We start from the raw sequence: 21,991 nt of genomic DNA, 5'->3' as shown, positions 1-21,991 counted from the left end.
GAATAATGCAGACACAGAAAGACCCAGCTCCTCCAATTTTTAGTGACGCTGAGTGCTGGGGGAAGCCTCCCCCCGGGCAGTGGGCCTGCGCTCCCTCCGCAGGCTGGGCCCGGCTGTGCGGCCGGCCGGCTGGCCTTCTCCCCGCCTGAGGACGTTTTCTCGTTGCTTTCAGAGAGGGAGGAAGTGAGAGAAGAGGGGAGGGAAATGTCCACGTGACAGAGACACGGCCACTGGCTGCCCCCCAGCCGGGGACTGAACCCGCGACCTTTGGCTGCAGGCCTGTGCTCCAACCCGCTGGGCCACACGGGCCAGGGCGGGACTGACCACCCGACACCTGTGACAGTGCAGACACCTCCCCGGGCCTGCTGGGCCGCGGCAGGAAGGGCCACCGCCCGACGCAAGACGACCACACTGATGACCACACTGACGTCGTCGGAAGAGCTAAATCCCCAAACGCAGCCCAGAGCCGACCCCGCTCTCAGCCCAAACCACCACGGCCACCACCCTGTCAGTTCCTGGGCAGCGTGGACAGTGCCACTGAAGCTGTTTCCGGGTGAAAGCGCCCAATCAGAGGGCGGCCTTGGGCGCCCTTGACGGTCCCAGGCCAGGCCTGGGCAGTGACGAGAGGGCCTCACGTCCCGAGGCCTCTTCTGGGGGGGCGCAGGCACCTTGCTGCTGCCGTGGAGGGTCCTGCCCGCCCCCGGAGCCTCTGCCTAGGCCGCCTTCTGCCTTTGTTCTTCCTGTGGGGGGAGAGGAGGGGTTAGCCCCGACCTCCCCTCACTGGTCGGCAACCCAGCCGGCCCCCCGGCCCTGAGAGGGAGCGAGGCACAGCTCTGGCCCGGAAGTTCAAGGGCAACCCTGGGACCCCACCTCCCCTCCGTCCACCCGCCGTCCCGATGCCAGGTGTCCCCTCCAGCCGCCACGGCCCCTCACCTTGACGGCCTTCTCCAGCTGGGACAGAGCCGCCTCGTACCGCGGCACCAGCGGCTGCAGGAGCTCGGGGGGCGTGTCGTGCCGCTGCAGCTCGGGGGCCCCGGCTTCTGCCAGCATCCGGAGGAACTTCCGCTCCTGGAGGGGGCACTCGAGTGGGAAGGGGCCCCCAGCGCCCCCTGCCCTACCCCCCGCCCCCTGCGGGCCCGCACGCCTGACCTGCACTTTGAGGAGCAGCGTGAAGGCCTGGCCGGTGTTCCCCGCCCGGGCCGTCCTGCCGACCCTGCAACCACAGACAGACAGACACCTCCAGAGCGGCCCCCGCTGCCCTGCGCGGGCCCCACGGGGCAGCCCTTCTCCCACCCGCCCCCCAGCCCCCCACCACGGCCTCGAGGCCCCCACCGGTGCACGTAGGTCCGCAGGTACTGGGGGGCGTCATAGTTGACCACCAGCTGCACGCCCTGCACATCGATGCCGCGGGCGGTGGCGTCTGTGCTGATGAGGCTGTCGGGGCACGAGGGCTGTGAGGCCAGCCCGAGGCCAGGCGCTGGGGTGCCCCCTGCTCCCCCCCCCCACTGGGGACATCCCCCACGGCATGAGCGTGCCCTGCCGGGGCCAGGCAGCCACGGGGAGCCAGCACACCCCCCAACCAGGCACTCACAGCTGGATCTTCCCCTGCTCAAACTGCTTCAGGACCGTCCTCCGCCAGCCAGGGCCGCAGCGGGAGGAGAACTCGGCCACCGCCACGCCCCCGAAAGCCTGGACCAGCAGGAAGAGCCTGCGAGGGCAGAGCCGGGTGGGTCGGGGCCCGCGCCCGCCCGCCCCCAACCTCCCCCCCCCCCGCCCCGCACCTGCCCGCCCGGTCCCACCTGTGGGCGTTCTCCCGGGAGTTGGTGAAGCACAGGACCCGGGAGAAGCTCAGGTGCAGGATCAGGTGCAGGACGACCAGCGGCTTGGCCTGCAGGCTGCAGGGCACGTAGTGGTGCTGTGGGGACAGGGTGGGGTTGGCCTGGCTCCGGGAGCCCGGGCCCCCGCCCCGGCCCGCGGGCCCAGCTCACCGAGAGCCCCGAGGGGAAGGTGTACTTCCCGCCTGAGTCCGAGTCCGAGTCCGCGTCTGCGGGGCCCCCACGGGCCGGCCGGGTGGAGAAGAGCCGGGGCTGGTGCAGGCCGAGCTGCTGCAGCTTCTCAGGGTTCTGGGTCAGGGTGGCTGAGAAGAGCAGCTTCTGCAGGGGCATCTGGGGGTAGCAGGAGCTGGACGGCGGTGGGCACTGAGTGAGCGGCTGCAGCCCGGCCAGCCGCCCTCCTGACCGGTCAGACCCAGGGGGCTCCTCCCAGGGCAGAGCGGGGCCGGGGCCGGGTACCTGGCAGCGGTCACGGCCTGGGGCTGCCGTCTCTGGAGCAGAGCGCAGGGGTCCCTGGCAGCCTCCCGCGGGAACGCAGCCGCCACCACCCGTGGGAGCCACGCCTGGTGCATGCTGTCCATCATCCGGTCGGCCTCGTCAATGACCTGTGGGGGCGGAGGGGGGGGGTCAGGGTCTGGTGGCCAGGCCAGCGTCGGCTGGGAGCCCGGCCTCCCTCTGGGGGGGGGGTGGGCAGCCTACCAGGAAGCGGAGCTGCTGGAGGCTGAACCCCGGGGTCTGGTCGATGTGGTCCACCAGGCGCCCGGGAGTGGCCACCACGATGTCAGCCAGGCAGCGGAAGCCGTCAGCTCTGTGGAGCACAGCGTAGCCCAGCAGGAGCCCCCCAACCCCCCAGGCCCCGGAGCAGGGAGCCTGCGGGGCCCGTGCCCACCCCGGCCCGGCCCGCCAGCGTGCGGCCCAGCAGGACCTACGTCTTCTGGACGAGGGTCTCCTGCTCCCTGGCCAGCGACTTCTGCCCCGTGACCAGGGCGACGCGCAGGGGCGTGGCATCCGTGTAGACGTTGAACACTCTGCTCACCTGGGGGAGCACAGGTGTCGTCGGCCCCGCCCGAGACACCGTGCCGGGGACGAGGGCTGGGAGGGGACCCCCGGGTGCGGGGTCCACGTACCTGTTGGGCCAGCTCCTTGGTGGGCAGCACGACCAGCGCTCGGACCTGGCACACGGCTCGCCGCAGCAGGGCCTGTGGGACGAGCAGGGCCCCGGTGTGGGCGCGGCCGGCGGCCCGCCCACCAGCCGCCCCGAGGGCGGGCCCTCACGCACCTGCACCACGGGGATGACGAAGGCCAGTGTCTTCCCGCTGCCCGTCGGGGCGGAGACGCACAGGTCCCTGGGCTGGTAGCCGCCTCTTCCCACCAGGAACCCGCCAGCTGCGCTCTCCAGGAGAGCAGGGATGACCGCTGCCTGGACTGGATGGGGGGGGGTCAGTCAGGCCTGTGCAGCGACACCCACAGCACGGGGCCGGGCGGGCCTGGGGCCCCCGGGTGGGCGGGCGGGCGCGCTCCTCCTCCGCACAGGGGCACCTGGGAAGTAGCACGAGACGCTCTGCGCCCGCAGCTTCTTCTGCAGCTCGGGGTGGACTTCGGGGATGTCCTCGACGGGAACCGTGTCCTCGGTGACATTCCTTCTGACGCGGCTGGGCTCGGCCAGCCACTTGGGCAGGAAAGGGTGGACCTGTGGCCAAGGGTGAGAGGCAGAGGCCGGATGACCACCGCTCCAGAGCCCGCCCAGCGCCGGGGAGCGAGGCCACAGAGGCTGCAGGAGGGAGGCCCGATGAGATGGTGCCAGGGCCCAGGGACGCTCAGAACCGTCGCCCACCGGCTTACGCCCAAAAGCAGGGACTGCAACAGGAAAGGGTGTCCAAGTTGCTGTGCAGCCTGGTCGGCAACCGAGGGGGCCCGGTGCATCCCTGGGGCTGGACTCCTTCGCTCCCCAACAGCCCGGCTCCAAAGGTCCCCGGCTGGAGACCCTGGAGCTCGCTCCTGCAGCATCCCGGTGAGGACGCAGAGATGAACACGCCCACAGCTCCCGCGCCGGCTGCGCAGCGCGCCCGCTGCGGGGCTGGTCCTGCCCTGACTCCAGAGAACTGCCCGCGCACAGCTGCGCCCCCTGGTCCTCCGCCCGCGTGAGCACCCGCCCTCTCCAGAAGTCCCAGCATCCTTTCACGCCGCCTTGGAATTCCGCTCTCCGACCTGTCCACGAATGGGCAGATTTTAGACAACTCGCTTCTTACACCCACAGAGGTTCAAGCCTTCTTTCCGCTGACGGAGAAGCACGACACTTTCAGAGCCGAGTGTAGAAATCCTGTTCGCGCGGGTTTCACGCCCTTAAGAACACGAGTACCCGCACGCACCATGCGAGCCGAGGGGCGGCTCGTTCACCTGCGCCGGTGTCCGCTCACTGCACACCTCGGGACCGCCCACGGGCGCTGGTCCTCCTCCCGACTGCCCCATGGAGCCTTGCGGGACTAACCACAGCCCCAGCCCCGGCCGCCCCCGGGCCGCTCACCTTCGGCGCCCTGCTCCTCCCGAAGCCGCCCAGCAGCAAGGGGTGGGCGGGGGGCCCGGTGGCCTCGTCGGGGGTCCGTCCCCCTGGGGCCTCCGGCGGTGCCTCGGCCTCGGCGTCCACGCCGCTCTCCCCCGGCTCCTCCTCGCTGCTCTCTGCGGGGCAGAGCCGGGACAGGGGCGGCTCGTCAGCCCCACGCGGGCCCCGGGCCCCAGGTCGCTCCCTGACCCGCCCCGTCCCGCTGCGCCGGGCCCACCTGCACCCGCCTCCTCGCCGTCCGCTTTCCGTCGCTTGCTCCCCGGCGCGTGCGGGCTCCCCGGCGTCCCACCGCCCCTGCTCCTCCGCGGGCGCCGCCGCCGCTTCCCCGGCGCGCTCTCGGTCCGCGCGGCCTCCTCGGGCTCCTGCTGCCGCCGCTGCTGCTGCAGCTGCCGCTCGCGGGCCCGGCGTTGAAGCCGCTCCAGCAGCGCGCGCGCCCGGCCGTCCGCCTCGGCCTCCGCGCCGGCCTCCGCGCCGGCCGCCTCGGGCCCCGGGTACCGCGCGATGTGGAAGAGCGCCATGCCGGCCGCCGCAGCCCCTGCGGCCCGCGCGCGGCGATGACGGCAAGGCAGGGCCGTGACGTCAGGGCCGCGCCGGAAGGCGGCGCAGAGCCGGGCTGTCCGGCGCGTGGGGCGGCGGCATGCAGAGGGACCCCGGCCCGCGGGGCGCGCGCCGCGCGCTGGGCCGCCTGCTGGAGGCGGTGCTGGCGAGCCGCGGCGAGGCCAACGCCGTGTTCGACATCCTGGCCGTGCTGCAGGTGAGGCGCGCGGGAGCGCGGGGTCTTGGGCCAGAATGCGGGCCTCGGGCGCGGGCGCGGGGGACCTGGGCCTGGACGTGGGAGACGGTTGCAAGGCGGAGACTAGGATTTTACTGGGGTTCTGTTCTTGCCTCTCAGGGCCCCCGGGCCGGACGGTTCAGTGGGAGGTTTGGCAGAGGCGGGATGGAGTCCCGCTAGGGTCAAGTTCGGGGTTCGATGGGGCTGGAGTGGGGGCGGGGGGAGGCCGCAGTTCCCGGCGGGGCACGGAGCGGCCGTCGTCTCCCCGCAGTCCGAGGACCAGGAGGAGATTCAGGATGCGGTGCGCGCGTGCAGCCGCCTTTTCGGGGCCTTGCTGGAGCGCGGGGAGCTGTTCGTGGGCCAGCTGCCCCCAGAGGAGGCCGTCATGGCAGGTGAGCGTCTTTGGAGGCACAGGGCCCCCTCTCTGGCGAGGTTGGAGAGAAACTCTGTCAACACGGGATGAGCCCCCGAACCCTAATCGCAGGGCACACAAGGTGGGGGGCGGGGGGGGCGGAGGGGCAGGGCCCACCCTGCGAAGGTTGAACAAAGCCTGACTTCTGTGCACGTTTGCAGCTTGTTTAATGGTTGACTGTCAGTACTAGGTAAAGTCGGGGTTCCGTGCCCTGAGTCTTGGGCTGTTCGGGTCTCGGGGGAAAGGTGAGGGGATGGGGTCCTGCCCCTGAGGTAGGTGCTGCTGTCCCTGGTTGGGCTGAGCAGGGGGCACCAGTGTGGGCTGACCCCCCGCCCGCCCCCGCCCCCCGCAGGGTCCCAGGGGGCCACTCGGAAGTACAGGGTGTGGATGAGACACCGATACCAGAGCTGCTGCAACCGCCTGGCGGAGCTCCTGGCCCACCCCTCGTTTCAGGTCAAGGTGAGTCACGGGGTCCCAGTCCCTGCCTCTTCTTGTCCGCTCCCTGCACCCCGAGCTGCCCCGCCCCCCGGCAGAGGCCCCTGCTGCAGGCCCTCAGCTGTCTGCGTGAGGACGCTCTCTCTTTTCCATTGGCCGGTCCTGTGGGGGGGGGGGGGTGCGGGCCTGTGACCTGTCCCGGACTCCTCCCTCTTGGGCCCCCAGGCCTAACGCTGGGGGCACTTTGGGGGCCGGTCCGCCGGGGAGGGGGACGAGTTGTTGGACAGCACGGCCACTCTGCTGCCCTCCTTCCAGGAGCTGGCCCTCAGCACACTCATGAAGTTCGTGCAGCTGGAGGGCGCGCATCCCCTGGAGAAACCCAAGTGGGAGGGCAGCTACCTGTTCCCCCGCCAGCTCTTGAAGGTGAGGGCGCAGTGGGGTCGCGGCGGACTTCTGTGGCCCCCAGGTGGGACGGCCGGCTGTCGGGTGCCACGCTCTGCTGCATCCAGCCCGTGGGAGGGTCAGGCTGCCAGCTCGGGGTTCTCCTGGGGCCGTCCGGTGTCGGCGGCGTTGCTGGCCGAGCTCAGCCCCGGGCCGGCCCTGGGGTGGAGAGGCCCTCACCTGCCCGCCCGCCCTGGCCCAGGCGGTGGTGGACGGCCTGCTGTCCCTGGAGGAGGACCGCTCGCTGCTCCTCTCCCAGTTCCGGGAGTACCTGGAGCACGACGACGTCCGCTACCACGTGACGCAGGCGGCCTCGGACACGGTGGCCCGGGTCGCCAGCGGGCACCCCGAGGTGAGCTGGCTGGGCCCCACATCTGGGGGTGGGGAGGGGGCGTGTCGGAGCCCAGGCGCTCAGGCCAGGCCTCTTGCAGGTGCCCCTCGCCTTCTGGAACAACGCCTTCACGCTGCTGTCCGCCGTGAGCCTGCCTCTCCAGGAGAGCGACCTCGCTAACTTCTATGTGAAGCGCACAGGTGTGCATACTAGGAGGGGGGGCGGGCGGGCGCCAGGGCCCTGCACCCTCGCAGCCCCACCGGCCATCACCTCCCTCCTGGCTTCCTTGCAGAGCTGTCGGACAAGTGGAAGGTCACCCATCTCAAGGTGAGACCGTTGGGAGGAGCAGGTCCTCTCCTGGGTGTCGCCTCCCCCCAGGCACAGGCAGCGTGTGTAGGGACAAAGGGGGCGGGGGGTGGCCACCGAGAAAGGACCCCTGGGAGAGAGGCGGGCATCAGCGGAGTGTTTTGAGTTCCGGCCCTGGGCGCCCCGACCTGCCAGTGGCCGGAAGTGGGCGGGACTGGGAAGGATGGGGCGGGCCCTGGCGGGCAGCGTCTGCAGCCCAGACCCCGCCCCCACAGGAGCACCGGAGGGCCTTCCAGGCGATGTGGCTCGGCTTCCTCAAGCACAAGGTAGGGCCTGGCGGGAAGCGGGCTCCCGGGTCGGGCCCCTGGCCCGAGCGGGTGGGGTGTGCCCCGGGCAGGCCGCGCCCTGACCTGCGCGCCGCCCCCAACAGCTGCCCCTCAGCCTCTACAAGAAGGTGCTGGTGATCGTGCATGAGGCCATCCTGCCCCACCTGGCCCAGCCCAGCCTCCTGATCGACTTCCTCACCCGCGCCTACGACGTGGGTGAGCGGCCGTGACCGGGAGGCCTGACCACGGGGGAACACGGGTGCCTAGGGCTCCTCCCCCGCCCTCGGCTGGAGGGAGGCACCTGGCCTGTGGGCAGGCGGCTCCCCTAGACTCCAGCTTTTTTGGACTCGCCGCGGGCGGGTGCAGGTGGATTGGGGCTGCATGGCTGTGTGTCTGTCTGCAGGGGGCGCCATCAGCCTCCTGGCCTTGAACGGGCTTTTCATCCTGATTCACAAGCACAACCTGTGAGTGTCAGCCTGGCGTGCGCAGGCCTCTCCCGGCCTGCCCCCTGCCCCAGCCTGGGCCCCTGCTCTGCCCCGGGCATCGAGGCTGCGGGGGGAGCTGGGCCTCTCGGGGCTGGGGTTCCCTGGGGCCCTGCTGCCTGCTCGCTCTGTGCCCTCCCCCCCCCACCTGCTGCATGGCTGCCCCCCTGCCGCCTTCCCCTCACTCACCCTGCTCCCGCAGGGAGTACCCCGACTTCTACCGGAAGCTCTACGGTCTCCTGGACCCGTCCATCTTCCACGTCAAGTACCGGGCGCGCTTCTTCCACCTGGCCGACCTCTTCCTGTCGTCCTCGTGAGTGGCGGGGGGCAGGGTTCCCGGCCTCCCTTGCGGCCGCAGGACCTCCTGCCCCTTCCTGGGCTGCAGCCTGTCCCACGGGGCTGCACATGGGCCCGGGAGGGGCTGGTGTGCTGGGCGGGGGGTCTCATGCCTGCCTTCCTGCCCAGCCACCTGCCCGCCTACCTGGTGGCCGCCTTCGCCAAGCGCCTGGCCCGCCTGGCCCTGACGGCGCCGCCCGAGGCCCTGCTCCTGGTGCTGCCCTTCATCTGCAACCTGCTGCGCAGGCACCCGGCCTGCCGCGTGCTCGTGCACCGGCCCCGGGGCCCCGGTGAGTGCCCCGCCCCCGCAGGCCTGTCCCCCCCGCCCCGGACCCGTGCTGGGGGCAGGCGGTGGAACAGGTCTGGGTCTCGTCCCCAGAGCTGGACGCCGACCCCTACGACCCTGATGAGGATGACCCCGCCAAGAGCCGGGCCCTGGAGAGCTCACTGTGGGAGCTGCAGGTGAGGCGCCCCTGGCCCTTCAAGCTGCTGCCCGCCTGCCCACTGCTCCCTGCCGCCCGGGCTGCCTGGGGGGGCCGATTGTCCCCCACACAGGCTGTGGGGGGTGGGGCAGCAGCCCTCGGGGGTGCTGACGCCCACACGCCCTGCAGGCCCTGCAGCGGCACTACCACCCCGAGGTGTCCAAGGCCGCCAGCGTCATCAACCAGGCGCTGTCCGTGCCCGAGGCCAGCATCGCGCCCCTCCTGGAGCTCACAGCGTTCGAGGTGTGGCGCGGGGCCGGGCAGTGGGGGAGGGGCCGGGGCCCTGGGGGGGTCCGGTGCCAGAGCGTCCGTCCTTCTGTCTGTCCTGGCAGATGTTCGAGCGGGACCTGAAGAAGGGGCCCGAGGCGGTGCCGCTGGAGTTCATCCCGGCGCAGGGCCTGCTGGGCCGGCCAGACGACCTCTGCGCCCAGCACTTCTCTCTCGGCTGACCCTGGTGCCCCACCCCCCAATAAACGGTTTTGTAGGAGAGTGACTCTCAGGCTGTGGGCGGGCGGCAGGGCCTGGCACCTTCCTGGGGGCTGTGCCCTCATCTGCGCCTGCTGTCCCTTCCCCCCTCACCCCCACCCCCACACCTGGCCCCCCTGGGAAAGAGCTCCCCAGGTGCCCCCCTCTGCAGCCTGGTGGGGAGGCCACCATGGGGCTCGAGCCGGGGGGCCGTCGGGAGGATGGGCCTCATGTGCCAGTGGGCGGGTAGTGTGGGTGGCCAGAGGCACCAGGTGGGTCCTTGTGCCGTCGCTATGTCTCCCGAGCTGACGGCGCAGCCCTGACTTGGGGTCCTCCCAGTGGCCCTACCCCAGGAGCAGGTCCCCAGGTGGCCTGGCTGCCCCGCCTGCCGCCAGCCCGGCAGTGGTGTCTTCCTGCCGCCACCAATCCGGGCACCCACCCAGGGACCAACCACCGTGTCAAACGCCCTTTGTGTCTCCCCACTTAACCCCTGCACAGACCTGTCCCCCCAACACCAACCAGGGGCAGCAGCCTGACCAACAGACCCCGAGTCCGCCGTCCCACCAGGAGTCTGGGGTGTGCCTCGCGGTGAAAGCACCCACGTGGTGTGCGCTCCCAGCTGTGCCCCCCCCCACCCCCGGGTCTGCTCTCCACTCGGTGACACCCCAGGGGCCGGAAACGGAGACCCCTCCCGTGCCCCTTGTGTGGCTCCCCCGACCGGTGCTCACTGGTCACCTGCTACGTGTGCGGGGGCCTGTCGGTCAGGTCCCCCTGTATGCACAGTGCAACCTCTGCACGGCCCCCCTCCCTCCCTCCGTCTGTCTGGTGCCGGGGGTTACACCCGGAGATGCAGGGCCCCGGGTGATTAAGTCACAGTTGCTCCCGTGATGAGGAGCATCTGCCGAGACCTGGGGAGCACACCCGGCGATGAGGGTTATGGCTCGACGCCCAAGCGTTTAATTGGCACTTGGAGAGTCAGCTGCAGACAATCAGCTGTCGGGAGGCGTGTTCCCTGCGGCGTCAGCCGAGTGGAGCAGAGTGTGGGTGCTCTCCGGCAGGAAGGATGCGGTACCTGGGGCTCCCCGCCTCTCTTGGGAGGCCACGTGGCCCGGCTGGCAGGCGGCAGGCACTTAAATGCCTTCAAACCTGTTTTTCCTGGAACTTCCTCAGTTGAGGCTGGTGGTGCAACCTTGGACTCGGGGAATGGAGGCAGCTGGGGCCCCTGGTGGGCAGGGTGGGCCGGGGTTGCAGGGAGACCTTGGCCGGCACGTTCACACCCACCACTGCCGGTCACCCGCCACCAGCACCTGGACTCGCCTGGCTCCTACAGCAGCAGCTCCCGAGTATGGGGTGCGTGTGGGGCTGACCTGCAGACACCGGTCCCTGGGCCAGCTGTCGAGTCAGCGCCCAAGGGGACTCCGTGGGCGTCCCTGGGGACCGTCCCCGGGGCTGCAAGCACACTGGGCCAGGCCTCTGTGTCCTGTGCCTTCTCTGTGGGCAGGTCTCTGAGGCGCTGGGCTGTGGGGCGGCCTGGGGCAGTGCCTGGAGTGGGGCGGGGACAAGCCGGCCTCCCGTTTTGGCCAAGCTCCGGGGCCGGCTGTGCCTGAGGCCGAGAAATCTCGTGAAAATGCTCCGGTCCTGCAGTCCAGGGGCCCCTTGGGCTCAACAGCATCTTGGAGGACCCTGTACCCAGTGAGCAGGTGTGCCCCGCTTATGGTCTCTTGTCCCCCCAGAGGGCTCAGGACAGGTCTGGCCACGACCCTCCCATCCGTGCTGGCCCTCGGCCCCGGGCGTCCCTGGGTGGGGGTGTGACAGGCAGGAGCTGTGGGCTCTGCACCCCGACTTCCTGCTCGTCATGTAACCTCTCAGAGCCTTTGCCCAGGGTAAAGCGGAGGCGGCTCCGCCCACAGGTCTCTGTGGTAGTTGGGCCAGAGGCCAGCACTGAGGTGGAGTCGGGCAGACAGGGTCCTCAGCAGAGGGGAGGGGACTGTCGGCCGGCCACAGGAGCCCTACACAGAGCCGCCCCTTCACAGGGTCCTCCCTTTGGGCAGGAGGTGGTCAGCTGGTGACCCTGATCACCTGTGGGGACTAGCAGGGGACAGGGCCCCCCTTCATAAGTGTCCTTCCTGCCCCGTCGAGTTCCCTGCACGGAGGATAGTGCTCCCTCTGAGCCCTGCCACGGTCCGGTCCCAGGAAGGTCGTGTGCTTGTCACGGGAAAATGGCAGCCTGACCCTTGTGCCTGACTGGCCGCCTCCGCCTCAGTTCTTCCCCAGCCCGGGAGCCATGTCCCCACGAGTGGCCGTTCGGCTGGGAGACCAAATGTGACGTGTCCTCGTGAGACCCTCGAGGTCGGCAGGCGGGGCTGCTGGGAAGGACCCGTCTCCGGGGCGGCGGCAGGTCCAGCTCGAGTGGAGTCGGGGGCATCTCTCCCGGCCGGTCTTTGGACAGGAGGCCGGACACAGCAGGTGGGAGACGCCAGGATTCCTCCAGCACAGTGGCGCCACCCACCGAGAACTGCTTCCCGGTGGTCTGGAGGGAACTGCAGGTCCTGGGGGTGGCCGACAGGTTCACGGGTCAGGGTTTTGGGGCCGGCGGGACCATGGCTCAGGAGAGCGTTTTGGGTGCGGGGCACCCGCCGTCCTTGGAGAAGCCGCCAGGTGGTTCCTAGGCTGATCTCCGGGGTCAGGTTTCCTGAGCGAGTGGCCGTCACTCCTGCAGGGGCCCGAGTATCCTTCAGTGCAGCCAGGGCGCGAGGTGGCACGGGGCCGCCCAGCACGGGCCGGGCCAGGAGCCTGTGGCCCCCGCTCCTGGGCTGAGCACAGTCAGGAGGGAGGGGGGCGGAGGCAGGCATCTTGGGTACTTGTGGGAAGAAGTCAGTCTGCAGACCCAGGTGCTGGGAACCCTGGCTCCGGCTGCACGAGCTGCCGGGGCATCTGCTGGGCCAGGCTGTCGGCCCTTCCACCCCCCACCACCACCAGGGGTCCTCACCCTGCCGCCTGCTGCTCCCATCCCAGGGCTGGGCCTCTGCCATCTGCCAGCAGGGGCTGGCTTGGCTGGGGACGGGAGTTGGATGGAGAAGTCTGTTGAGAGGCATCCCTTTGTGTAAAGCTGGTCTTGGGCAGATGCGGACTTGCTCTTCCTGTCAGCAGGGACCTTTCCTGAAGCGATTACACTTCCTCCTCTGAGGGTGGACAGGGAATTACGTGAGAGGGCGTCGGAGGGGTCTGGCAGAGCGGGGAGGAGTCTGCCTGCGCGTGAGGGCGGGCCACGGGGGACCCCGGAGCCAGGACTGGTGGCTTCAGCTTGTCACAGCCCCTCAGTCTGCCTCCAGGAGTGAAGTGGGCCGGACGAGGCCAGCCCTGCTCTGAACAGCAGGGGGACGCCTGTCAGGGACCCAGGAGGGGTGCCCTGGACCCCCACCCAGCTGGAGGTCTTAGTGACACACGGTGGGACCCAAAGCAGCCCATGGACCCAAGGGTGTTCCCCACTCCACTCACCCCAATTTTAAGAATTTTTGTTGTAGAATGATATAGAATAACTATAGAAATTGCAATTAATTATAACTATTTTACGTGAATAACATATAATCATGTTACATAATTATTGATTATGAGTATATAATTAACATGTACTAATTACTTGTTATAGTTACAGTTATGAATCATAGTTATTATAATAACTATATAATTAGTACATTGTTTATTTAAACAATTAAATGAAGTTATGGGTACAGTGACTATCGTCATTACGATTGTGGAAAATAGTAGAGCATCCTTTTCTTGCCGTAGGTAGACCAGAAGGACAAACCTGGGACGTGAAGTTTGTCTTCTCAGACTCACTGCCGGTTCGGAATCCCTGGTGTTCGGATGCATGTGCTCCTTGCACCGTCAACAAGGGGTGGCTGCCCCCCCGGCCCCCCCGGCCCCCCCTCCCCCCCCACCCACCCCGGGGCCAACGGGCGTCCCCCGTCTGGGGCTCCCTAGAAGGAGGTAGTTTATGGAGGAAAACAGTTTGCAAGCCGGCAGGCGCGGCCTCTGTGCCCTCGGGAGACGAAGGGGAAGTGGGCTCCTATAAAAGAAGTGCCCACCCTGGCCCCTAAATGGTCCATTTCTATGCAAATGAGGAATCCACATTCGCACAGTCTGATTGGTCCAGACGGCACTGCCCTGATGGTTAGGGAGCTTCTCAGATTGGCCAGTAAAGATGCAAATGAGGATATGGTTGCATGACTCCAATTGGACGGAGCAGGTCTCAGCCCATTGGTCGAATGCGATGCCTGGAGCTGCTTTATAAGGGTCGGTGCAGACACGGGCACTGCAGTCGGGAGACTGGGAGCTGCCTGGCTTTTCCCTGGAATGCAGCGCGCGCGCGTGTCTGTGCATGCGTGTGCGTGCGCTTGTTGGGGGCTGCCTCTGTCGGCAACAGCCGCGGGACCCTGGTTGGGAGTTTGGGCCCCGCGAAGCGCCCTCCCTTGGCAGGTGTATCTTTCTCGGAGCCGACAGCACACAGACACATTTTATTTACTAACCAGAACTATACTTCGGGCACATTTTAAACAAAATCTCCCTCTTTGGGGGTATAATTTACATATAATAAAATATGCATTTAAAACGTGTTTTCCTCATTTTCTTTACATTTTCACTTCAAAATAATTTTTTTGCCTTGAATGGCAAAAAAAAAAAAAAAGATGCAAAAACAGAATGAAGGAATCCCGTGTGCTCTTCCGACCGGGGCACCTCCCGCAGCCCCACACCGTGTCGGAGCGCCCGGGACCCCAGGACCTGGTTTTCCTCTTCTGCTGTGGAGTTTTCTTTTTCAGGGACACCAGTGATCCCTCCTACGCTGAGTCTCCCTCCTGTGGAATCCGAGTGATTCGTCTTCTTTCCGTGGCTTCTCTTCGAGTCTTCTCCCTAAATCTCTGGTCGCGGTGAGCCCGGCAGTTTCCTTCCGCGTCAGCGGCGCGACGCTCGGCGGGGCTCCTGCGCTCGTTCCCGGCCGAGTCGTTCTGAGCCTCCCTCCGCTCCTTCGGCTCCGGGGTCCCAGGTCCTCGCCGCCTCCTGCAGCCGCGCTCCTCCTCTCCAGGTTCCCCTCCGGAGCGCTGACTTCTTCCGTCCTCTGGCGCAAGGAGCTCCCGCCGGACGTTTGGATTCTTTGGGCTGTTTTCTTCCAGAATGTCTCTTCACGTGTCTTTGGCCTCCCCCCCCCCCCCCCCCACGGCTGGGTCTTCTCTCCTTCCACGGCCCTGCGGGGACACGGAGGAGCCAGCCAGCCTGCGAGGACATGTCTGTTCCCGCGGGCCCTGGAAGCAGGTCTGGCCACTGTGGGCTGGCGGCCGCGCACTTGGACCCGTGAGGGCCGGCTCTGAGGTCAGCAAAGGGACGGCCGAGCACCCAGGCAGCCGTGGCCCACGGGGAAAAACGGGCCGGGGCTGGGACTCGTCACCGCCAAGCCCGGGACGTGTCTGGCTAAACTGCCTGGGAATGACTGATGGTTGCCGGGCGGTGAGCCCGCCGGCCGTCACGGAGTCAGTGGAGAGAGACGGCCCGTCGGTTTGCGTTAGCACCGGTTTCATTTTGAAGTGACCGTTGGGGGCTTCCAAGAGCAAGAAGAACAACACACGAGGCTTCGCATCCCGTTCATTCCCGAGCGGTCAGCTGCCCGGCTGTCCAGGGGTCCGTTTAACCAGCTGGGGCGACTTGGGCGGCAGCTCTCACCAACGTGAGGAGGTGGCCCGCCTCCGGCCCCACGGCCCGGTTCACCCGGTGCGGCTTCTCGAGGGGCGTCTGGGGCTCTCTGAGTCTGGGGGCTCGCGCCCCAGCACTCGGCCACCGCCCGCTCTCGCTGCTCCGCCGGGATCGGCGCTCCGGCAGCTTCCCCGCCCCACGCTCGGCAGGGTGTCCGCCTGTGCAGGAGCCTGGGCGCTCCGAGCGGCTCCGAGCTTTCGGGGCCCCGTCCCCTGAGTAGCGGGGAGTCGTCTCCACCAGGGCAGGGGCCTCCCGGTCGCCCTCCCCAGGCCCAGGCCCCAAGGCCGCACGGCGGGAACGGCAGGAAGTGGGTCTGTGGGCGCAGCTCTCGCGTCCACGGTCGCCCCAGGAGCCGGCGCCCGGCCGACGCTGCGCACAGTCGAGCCGGCGCCGTGACCGCCCCGCCCGAGCTCCCTCCGCGTGTGCAGGTCGCCTGGCCCGCGGGACCCGCACGGGGGTCGCCGCCCTGCCTGCCCGTGCTGCGTGGAGGCCCGAGTCTGTTCCCAAAGGAGCGCTTCCGGTGACGAAACACCCAGGCGACGTCGCATTTCCTTCCGTCATCAGCGCACCCGGTCCTCCCGGCCCGGTGGCGACGCCGCAGGGAGTCCCGTCGTCGCGGGCGAAGTTCCGCACAAACCTCTGTCCAGGCCTCGGCGGCCCGGGTTGGGGGGGCGCTGCAGGGTGGGGGCTCCTGTCGTCTCTGTGTCCCGCCCACGTGCCGGGACACGCCCGCTGAGCAAGGAGCGAGCGGAGGAAGGGCGGGCCCAGGCTGCTGAGAGGGGCCTGGGGAAAGGCTTCCGTGGGGCAGGCGGGCAGGACCCTCCCCACCCTTTGAGGGTCCCCGTTCACCCGTGACCGGGAGTCTCGGGTAGGAGACGGGCCTGTGGGAAGCCAGGTCTCCCGCCCCGGCCGCTGCCTGGTGCTGCGGGTGAGGCCGGCCCCCGCCCTCAGGGAGTGAGTGCCCCGGCAGGGGCTCAGCCCTGCGTGGGGACGCCACCTGGCCTCTCCCCTCCGCCCCGGACGGGGTGGGCGCCGGGCAGGACGGGGCCTCAGACCCCCGTCCCGTGTGCTCTTCCAGGCCAGCCCCTCCCTCGGTGCCCAGGGATGACTATGGGGGCTGCTCTGGGGTCTCAGAAGACTCTCCCTTGGGTCTGCTGGTTCCCTGGCCAGCGGCTGCCTCTCCCACCTGCGCCAGGTGTCAGGACTGCCCCACTCCTGGGACCCCCTCCCCGTGGGATCCGCTCACCCAGACTGAGCGGCGAAGGAAGCCTCGCTGCAGCGGGGTCGTTTTCATTAGATGGAATTAAATTCCGAATCCCGTCACCTCCGGCGGGAGCGGAGGGGAGGGGAGGGCAGGGCCAGCTGCGTCTCCCGGGCCCCGGCAGTCAGGGCCGCTCGCCGAGGAGCCGCTTTGAACCAACGCTGAGGGCGTCTCTGCATCCGCCATGGAGCCAAGTTGTGATCAGATTAAGGAGCGGCAGGAGCCTGCGGCTAACTTTCATTAAATTCTGTTTGCTTGTGTCTTGGCCGTTTATAACACTACCAATGTCTAAAAAGAGAAAAAAAATACTCGGCAGCCAGGCAGAGCGGAAGGAGCACAGGCTCGGGGGCCGGCCGGACCTGAGTGTGAGCCCCCTGCCTGGCCTCGGGCACAGCGTGTGGTGAACACTTGGGCAGAGGAGCCCTGGCCGGGCAGCTCAGTGGGTGGAGCATCATCCCGCAGGCCAAGGTTGCCGGTTCAATCCCCAGTCAGGACACAGGAATCAACCAATGAGTGCATCAATGAGTGTCAGTGGCAGGTGACAGGGTACAGACCCTGGCACTACAAACCCGTCTCCCTCCCTCTCTCTCTCTCCCCCCCTCCCCCCTTTAGACAAAGAAAAATGTGGAGACCAGGGCCAGAGGGTGCAGGGACTGCAGGGGGGCTTCCCACAGTCCGTGGGTGGTGCCGGATGCCGTTCTGAGCCCAGGATGGTGGTCGGGGTGGGGGAGGGGAACGCGTGTGTCTACAAACTGGGAAGATGGTGAAGCACAGAACCACCCCTTGTCCCCAGGGCCCAAGAACCGCGAGCCCTCCTATGACCTCCCTGCCCAGGGTCGTGGAGACACCCGCCACACCAACGTCCTCTGATCTTCCGGAAGCAGCCGCTCCCCCCCACCCCCCCTTAACCTCCCCCAGGACCGGGGGCCCTGGGCAGCACCGGCAGCGACTCCTGCCCCCCCCCGCCGCTGTGCTATCCCCGGAAGGGCAGCCAGGCTCCCAGCCACAGCGAGGGGACCCCTGGGGGCAGTGCGCACCCCGTCCTGAGGCCCGAGGTCAGGAAGCCTGCCCAGGTCACTCCTGCCCGTAAGCAGGGGAGAAGCCGGAATCCTCGGTGCCCACAGTTCTGCCCGGGGAGACGCTCTGTTCTGCACGCGGGGAGCTGGGCGTCGCCTCACGGAGGCCGGGCCTTTCTCACTGCAGAGCAGCCGGGCCAGCCCTGGGGCCCTGTCCTCGGACACCTGAGGGCCCCACCGTCCGGCAGGGGACAGGAATAAGCAGCTGCCCGGCCCTGGATGTGACAAGGAGAGGGACAGGCAGGGCCTCTTCCGGTTTCTCTCCCGGGGTCCTGCGATCTTTACCAAGCCCGCCCGGTCCTGGTGTGGAGGCTCCAGCACAGCCTGGGGATGGGGGCGGGGTCAGGGTACGGCTTCTCAACTCCGCCCCCGGGCCCCAAGGCCCCTGCCCGGATGATGCGTAAGCAGAGGGGTGTGGCCATGTGCCGATAAAACTTTATTTATAAAAACGGGCCAGTGGCTGCGGGTGGGTCCTTGTTCGCTGGCCCTTGCCTCAAAGCAACGAGGAGGGGCGCCTGGCCCGGGTGAGACGCCGAGGCAGGGACGCCACCCCGATCAGCTCCGACTCCAGGGACCAGACGTGAGTCTCTGCAGTGTGATCTGCTCTGCGCCGGCCGACGCCGTCCTGTCCGCACGGCCTCGCGACACTGTGGGGGCTGCCTGGCGGACCCCAGTCCCAGCCACAGGAGGTGGTGCTTTGCCTGCTCCCGGCGTCCAGCTGGGCGCGCACCGGAGGCGGGCACGTCAGCGAGGGCGGGCCTGCTGCCCTCTGCGTTCCCGGGGGCGGTTCTGCGGGGGCGGGCAGGGGCTCCGGCACATGCAGAAGCTGCCGTCCAGGCGGCTGCGCAGGAAAACCGCGGAAAAGGCACGTGGTTCGGAGCCGGAGCTGGCTGTAGGCCTGTCGGGCAGAGCCGCCCAGCTGGGAGGGCCCAGAGCCTGGAGGGCGGCCCCTCCGACCCACACCCACCAGCCGCCCGGGACGGCGCGGGCCCAGCCAAGTCCTCTGGGCTCCGGCCCGGGGTGGGCAGGGAGGCGGGGCGGCGGTCAGTGCCGGCCATGCTTGACCCAGTTCCGGATGGCCCACTTCTGGCCCGAGCAGCGCTGCATCACCAGCCGCAGCCCAAAGTTGGCGTCTTTCGACATCTCCACCTCCAGGCACCGGCCAGTGTCCCGGCTCACGATGGGGCCGCTCTGCGGGGCGGGGACACCAGGTCAGTGCGCGTCCCCTGGGGGCTGCTGTGACACCCACCGGGGCTGTTGTGAGGGCATCCCTGGGAGTGCGGGACGCGAGCCCACGTGGTCGCTCACAGCCACCGGAGACGGGGTCCTGTCTGTCTGTCTGTCCGTCTGTCCCCAGGTCCCTCTGTCCTCCCACTCCCCCCACCAGCCATCCCACCTGCTCCCCCAGCTCCTCGGGGTCCGAGGGGTGACCGTGACAACGGAGTCCGAGGCCCCGAGATGCACATTTCCCCGCGTGTCCCTGCCTGCGAGTCCTCTGTCCTTCCTGAGCTGCAGCCTCCCCCCACCCCCGTCCTGGCCCCCTGGGGACTCCTGGCCCCTTCGGGCTCCCTCCGGTGGCCTCCCCTGGGACCGGGGCCCCCGTGTCGTGGGCTCAGCTGTGTGTCCTGGGAGATGTCTGCTGCCCGGCCGGGAGCTCGGGCGTGGGTGAGGGGTCAGGGGCGGGCGGCCTGGGGGCTGCGCTCCCACATGACAGCGAGGACCCCAGGCAGGGAGCGACCGCATGCACTGCCCGGTCTTGGGCACAGGGTCCCGGCTGCACAGTGAGGGTTCAGGTGCTGTTCACACCCCAGGGCGCAGGGTGGGGGCCCCAGGAGGAAGGGTCAGAGCTGCAGGAGGAGCTGGGTGTGCGGGTCAGGCCCACTGGTCCAGGGGCTGGTCACCTCTGAACTGCCAGCCCACGTGTCCGTCCTCAGGGCCCGGCGTGCGGACCCAGCGGCCCCCAAAGGGCCAGGGGGGTGGTGCCAAGCGAGCGGGAGGACTTGGGCCTGGCCCCCACCCCGTGGCCTGCAGCGGGCTGAGGGCTCCCTGGCCGCAGTGACCCTCCCCCTCCCCCCTAGTGCCACCTCATGAGGAGGCTGGAGAAGGTCAGAGTGGAGGTCCCCCCAGGGGAGCAGCAGCTGCAGGGTCGTGACCTGGCTGTGACCTTGTGCCTGTTACCTAACCCTGGTGAGTGGGGGTTCAGGTGGAAGCAGTGGATCCGGGCCCATGGCCGCCCCCACTCCCGCCCAGGGGCCCTGCTCGGCCCCGCCCACCTGGGTGAAGTCCCACAGCCGCTGCGCCGGCCGCGCCACGTCCTCGCACTTCCGCAGGGCGGGCGCGCGGGCCCTGCCGTCGTCCACCAGGCACTTGGAGTCGGGCAGGAAGGCGGTGGAGCCCAGGGGGCCCAGCTGCAGCAGGCCCTCCGTGCTGTAGCGCACCAGCTGGGGGGGTGGGAGCCGCGGTCACCCTGGGCAGGGCCCTGGAGGCAGAGGGGGCACCACCTCCGGGGGCCAGCCTGTCACCGAGGGGACTCCGCCCAGGGATGGCCCTGCTCCTGCCTGGCCCTTCCGTCCAGTCCACAGGGTCCCTCCCAGCAGGTGCCTCAGCCCCTTCCCCACCCCCGCGGGGCCTGCAGCACGGCTCCCGGGAGGATCTCCGCCCCCCGCCCACGCCGCCTCATCTGCCCTCAACCTCCAGGCAAAGCCACCAGCGCGGCCCAAGGTCACACGTGCTGCGGCCCTAGTTCCCGCTGTTGGCAGATGACAGGCTCACAGCAGAGTCCAGGCTGCAGGCTCCTACCCCGCCCAGACGCGCGACCTCGGACCAGCCTCGGCGCCCCGGTCTGCCGGCGGGTCTCACTGCACCCGGCCCACCGGCCCTGGGAAGGACCCAGTGGATGCCGCGGAGAGCGTGCGACCCGCAGCCGCGGCACTCCGCGTGTGGCGCCTGCGCGGTGGCGGACGCCCCGCCCACCCATGTGCTGGAGCCACTCAGCAGCCGGGGCCTCCCGTCCAGCTGTCCAGCTGTCCATCTGTCCGTCTGAGGGGCAGAAGAGCCAGGGCGCCGGGGTCAGCGACAGCCTGATGTCTTGCCCCTCACTTCCCTGGGGTGTGTACACGTGTGTGCGTGTGCACGTGCCCATGAGCCTGTGTGTGTGCCTCCTTGGGGGGCTGGGTGCTGACCTCACAGCCCCGGCTGCAGGAGAACGCCCAGCAGGCTGCCGCCCTGCCCCGTACCCGCCTGCAGCCGGCGGCTGGCGGGGTGAGCGCCCCCTTACCTGGGACGACATCCCGTGGCAGGGGTAGAGGATGGCTCGGTCATCGTCCTCCGCGCCCTGGTCCAAGCAGTAGCCGCTGGCTTTGCTGTTTCTCACCTGCAAGCAGCAACCAGTGGAAAAGCCGTGAGGGATAGTGCCAAGGCCGAGGCGAAGCTGGGGGGCCCTGCCCACCCCGCCCCCTGACCTGGGCAGAGGAGGGGCTGGAGGCTGGGGAGGAGGTGTGAGGGGGGGGCTCCAGGAAGTGGCTCAATGGGGAGGGACTGGTGGGCTCCTCGGTAGGCGTGACCACGCTTGTCACCCGGGGACAGATGTGCCTCCCGCGTAAGCATGGAGCCCTGGCCGCCCCCGCACAGGGGAGACTCGAGGACGGAAGCGCGCCCGTGCCCGGTGCCGCTGACGTCTGTGACCGCGCTCGGACGCGGGGGGCGGGGTGTGTGCTGGGGCGTGCACAGCGGGGGCCAGGGCCCTGAAGGGTCAGGACGTGGGAGGGCTGGGGCGGGGGACCCCCGGGTGTGGGCGGGAAGCTGCCAGAGCCCAGGGGCCGCCGGCGCGGAGGCGGTACCTCTCCGTACGTGAGGGTGTTGTTGTAGGTCCTCATCTCGGGGTACACGTTCTCCAGGTACCATTTGAAGCTGCGGCACTTCAGCCTCTGGCGCAGGGCCCGCCGCTCGGACACGTCCCCAAAGTCTACCCCGGGGTTCTGCCAGGCGGGGAGGGAGGCCGCGAGGCGTGAGTGCGGGTCACAGGACGCGGGAGCTCCGGGAACTGGGGGCCCGCCCTCCTGGGAGCAGCCCCGCCCCTCAGGGCTTCCAGGGGCGGAGCCTCCCTCTCTGGGGCGGACTCCTGCCCTCCCACGGCCCTGGAAGGTCCAGCGCAGCTGTTCCCAGCGGGAGGCCTGGCGTCTCCACCCGCCCTGGCCCCGGGCCCTCCTGGCCGTGGACCTCAGAGCCCCTGGGAACATCTGCCTCCCGTGGGGGGTCTGGGCCCGGCCAGAGCGTGCGAGCTGAGGCGGGCTCTGGGGCATGGGGTATTGATGTGCACACATACAGGCATGCTTGCACGTGTGCACACACATCTGAATGTGTGTACACACATGCACATAAATGCACGGGTCTGCATGTGCATAGGAACTTGTATGTACACAGTGTACATGCATGTGCACACATTTGCACAGTGGACACACACATGTTCGTGCTTGCACACCCAAGCCCACTTCCCCAAGCTCCGCCCCCAGCCACAGGCTGCTGGTTTGGCACCTCTGGTCTGTGCCCAGCTCTGGCTTCCTGTGAGCAGTGGGCAGACGCCTCACCCGGCCTCCTGTCCCCATGTCCCCCTGCGTGGTATGGGCAGGCCTGGCTGCAGGGCACCGGGCTTGAGGAGGAGGCCTGCACTCCCACGGCAGGCAGGCCCTCGGCACCCTCTGCCTCTGCCCCCTGGGGTGCACATCCCTGA

General features: G+C 68.8%; 3 protein-coding genes across 3 annotated transcripts in view; 1 reads left to right on the top strand and 2 right to left on the bottom strand.

The window, feature by feature from the left end:
• Positions 1 to 324: 324 nt before the first annotated feature.
• Positions 325 to 4,951, bottom strand: DDX51 (DEAD-box helicase 51). The gene is made up of 15 exons (XM_036014425.1): positions 4,610 to 4,951; positions 4,357 to 4,508; positions 3,372 to 3,522; positions 3,112 to 3,257; positions 2,960 to 3,031; positions 2,762 to 2,868; positions 2,532 to 2,640; positions 2,292 to 2,437; positions 1,989 to 2,181; positions 1,800 to 1,915; positions 1,592 to 1,708; positions 1,333 to 1,434; positions 1,150 to 1,213; positions 934 to 1,068; positions 325 to 740 (listed from the first exon to the last, which is right to left on the bottom strand). The coding sequence occupies exons 1-15, from the start codon at positions 4,908 to 4,910 to the stop codon at positions 714 to 716; spliced, it is 1,938 nt and encodes a 645-aa protein (XP_035870318.1). The 5' UTR covers positions 4,911 to 4,951; the 3' UTR covers positions 325 to 713.
• Positions 4,952 to 4,985: 34 nt separating this feature from the next.
• NOC4L (nucleolar complex associated 4 homolog) lies at positions 4,986 to 9,204 on the top strand. The gene is made up of 15 exons (XM_028503573.2): positions 4,986 to 5,146; positions 5,436 to 5,556; positions 5,929 to 6,035; positions 6,327 to 6,434; positions 6,655 to 6,804; positions 6,884 to 6,983; positions 7,076 to 7,110; positions 7,365 to 7,415; positions 7,520 to 7,631; positions 7,819 to 7,879; positions 8,100 to 8,210; positions 8,363 to 8,523; positions 8,613 to 8,695; positions 8,845 to 8,958; positions 9,048 to 9,204. Exons 1-15 carry the CDS (start codon positions 5,030 to 5,032, stop codon positions 9,162 to 9,164), a joined length of 1,548 nt encoding a protein of 515 aa, XP_028359374.1. The 5' UTR covers positions 4,986 to 5,029; the 3' UTR covers positions 9,165 to 9,204.
• An 8,481-nt stretch (positions 9,205 to 17,685) lies between these two features.
• Positions 17,686 to 21,991, bottom strand: part of GALNT9 (polypeptide N-acetylgalactosaminyltransferase 9) — a 29,462-nt gene continuing 25,156 nt past the window's right edge. Inside the window, exons 8-11 of the mRNA XM_028503615.2 lie at positions 21,102 to 21,239; positions 20,540 to 20,635; positions 19,536 to 19,703; positions 17,686 to 18,453 (exon numbers count right to left, since the gene is read on the bottom strand). Of these exons, the coding sequence (XP_028359416.1) occupies positions 18,307 to 18,453; positions 19,536 to 19,703; positions 20,540 to 20,635; positions 21,102 to 21,239 (549 nt within the window). The 3' untranslated portion in view covers positions 17,686 to 18,306. The remainder of the gene's footprint in view (positions 18,454 to 19,535; positions 19,704 to 20,539; positions 20,636 to 21,101; positions 21,240 to 21,991) is intronic.

The sequence above is a fragment of the Phyllostomus discolor genome, chromosome 13, assembly GCF_004126475.2.
Source record: "Phyllostomus discolor isolate MPI-MPIP mPhyDis1 chromosome 13, mPhyDis1.pri.v3, whole genome shotgun sequence".
NCBI lineage: Eukaryota > Metazoa > Chordata > Mammalia > Chiroptera > Phyllostomidae > Phyllostomus > Phyllostomus discolor.
This window is presented reverse-complemented; position numbering and strand designations above follow the sequence as displayed.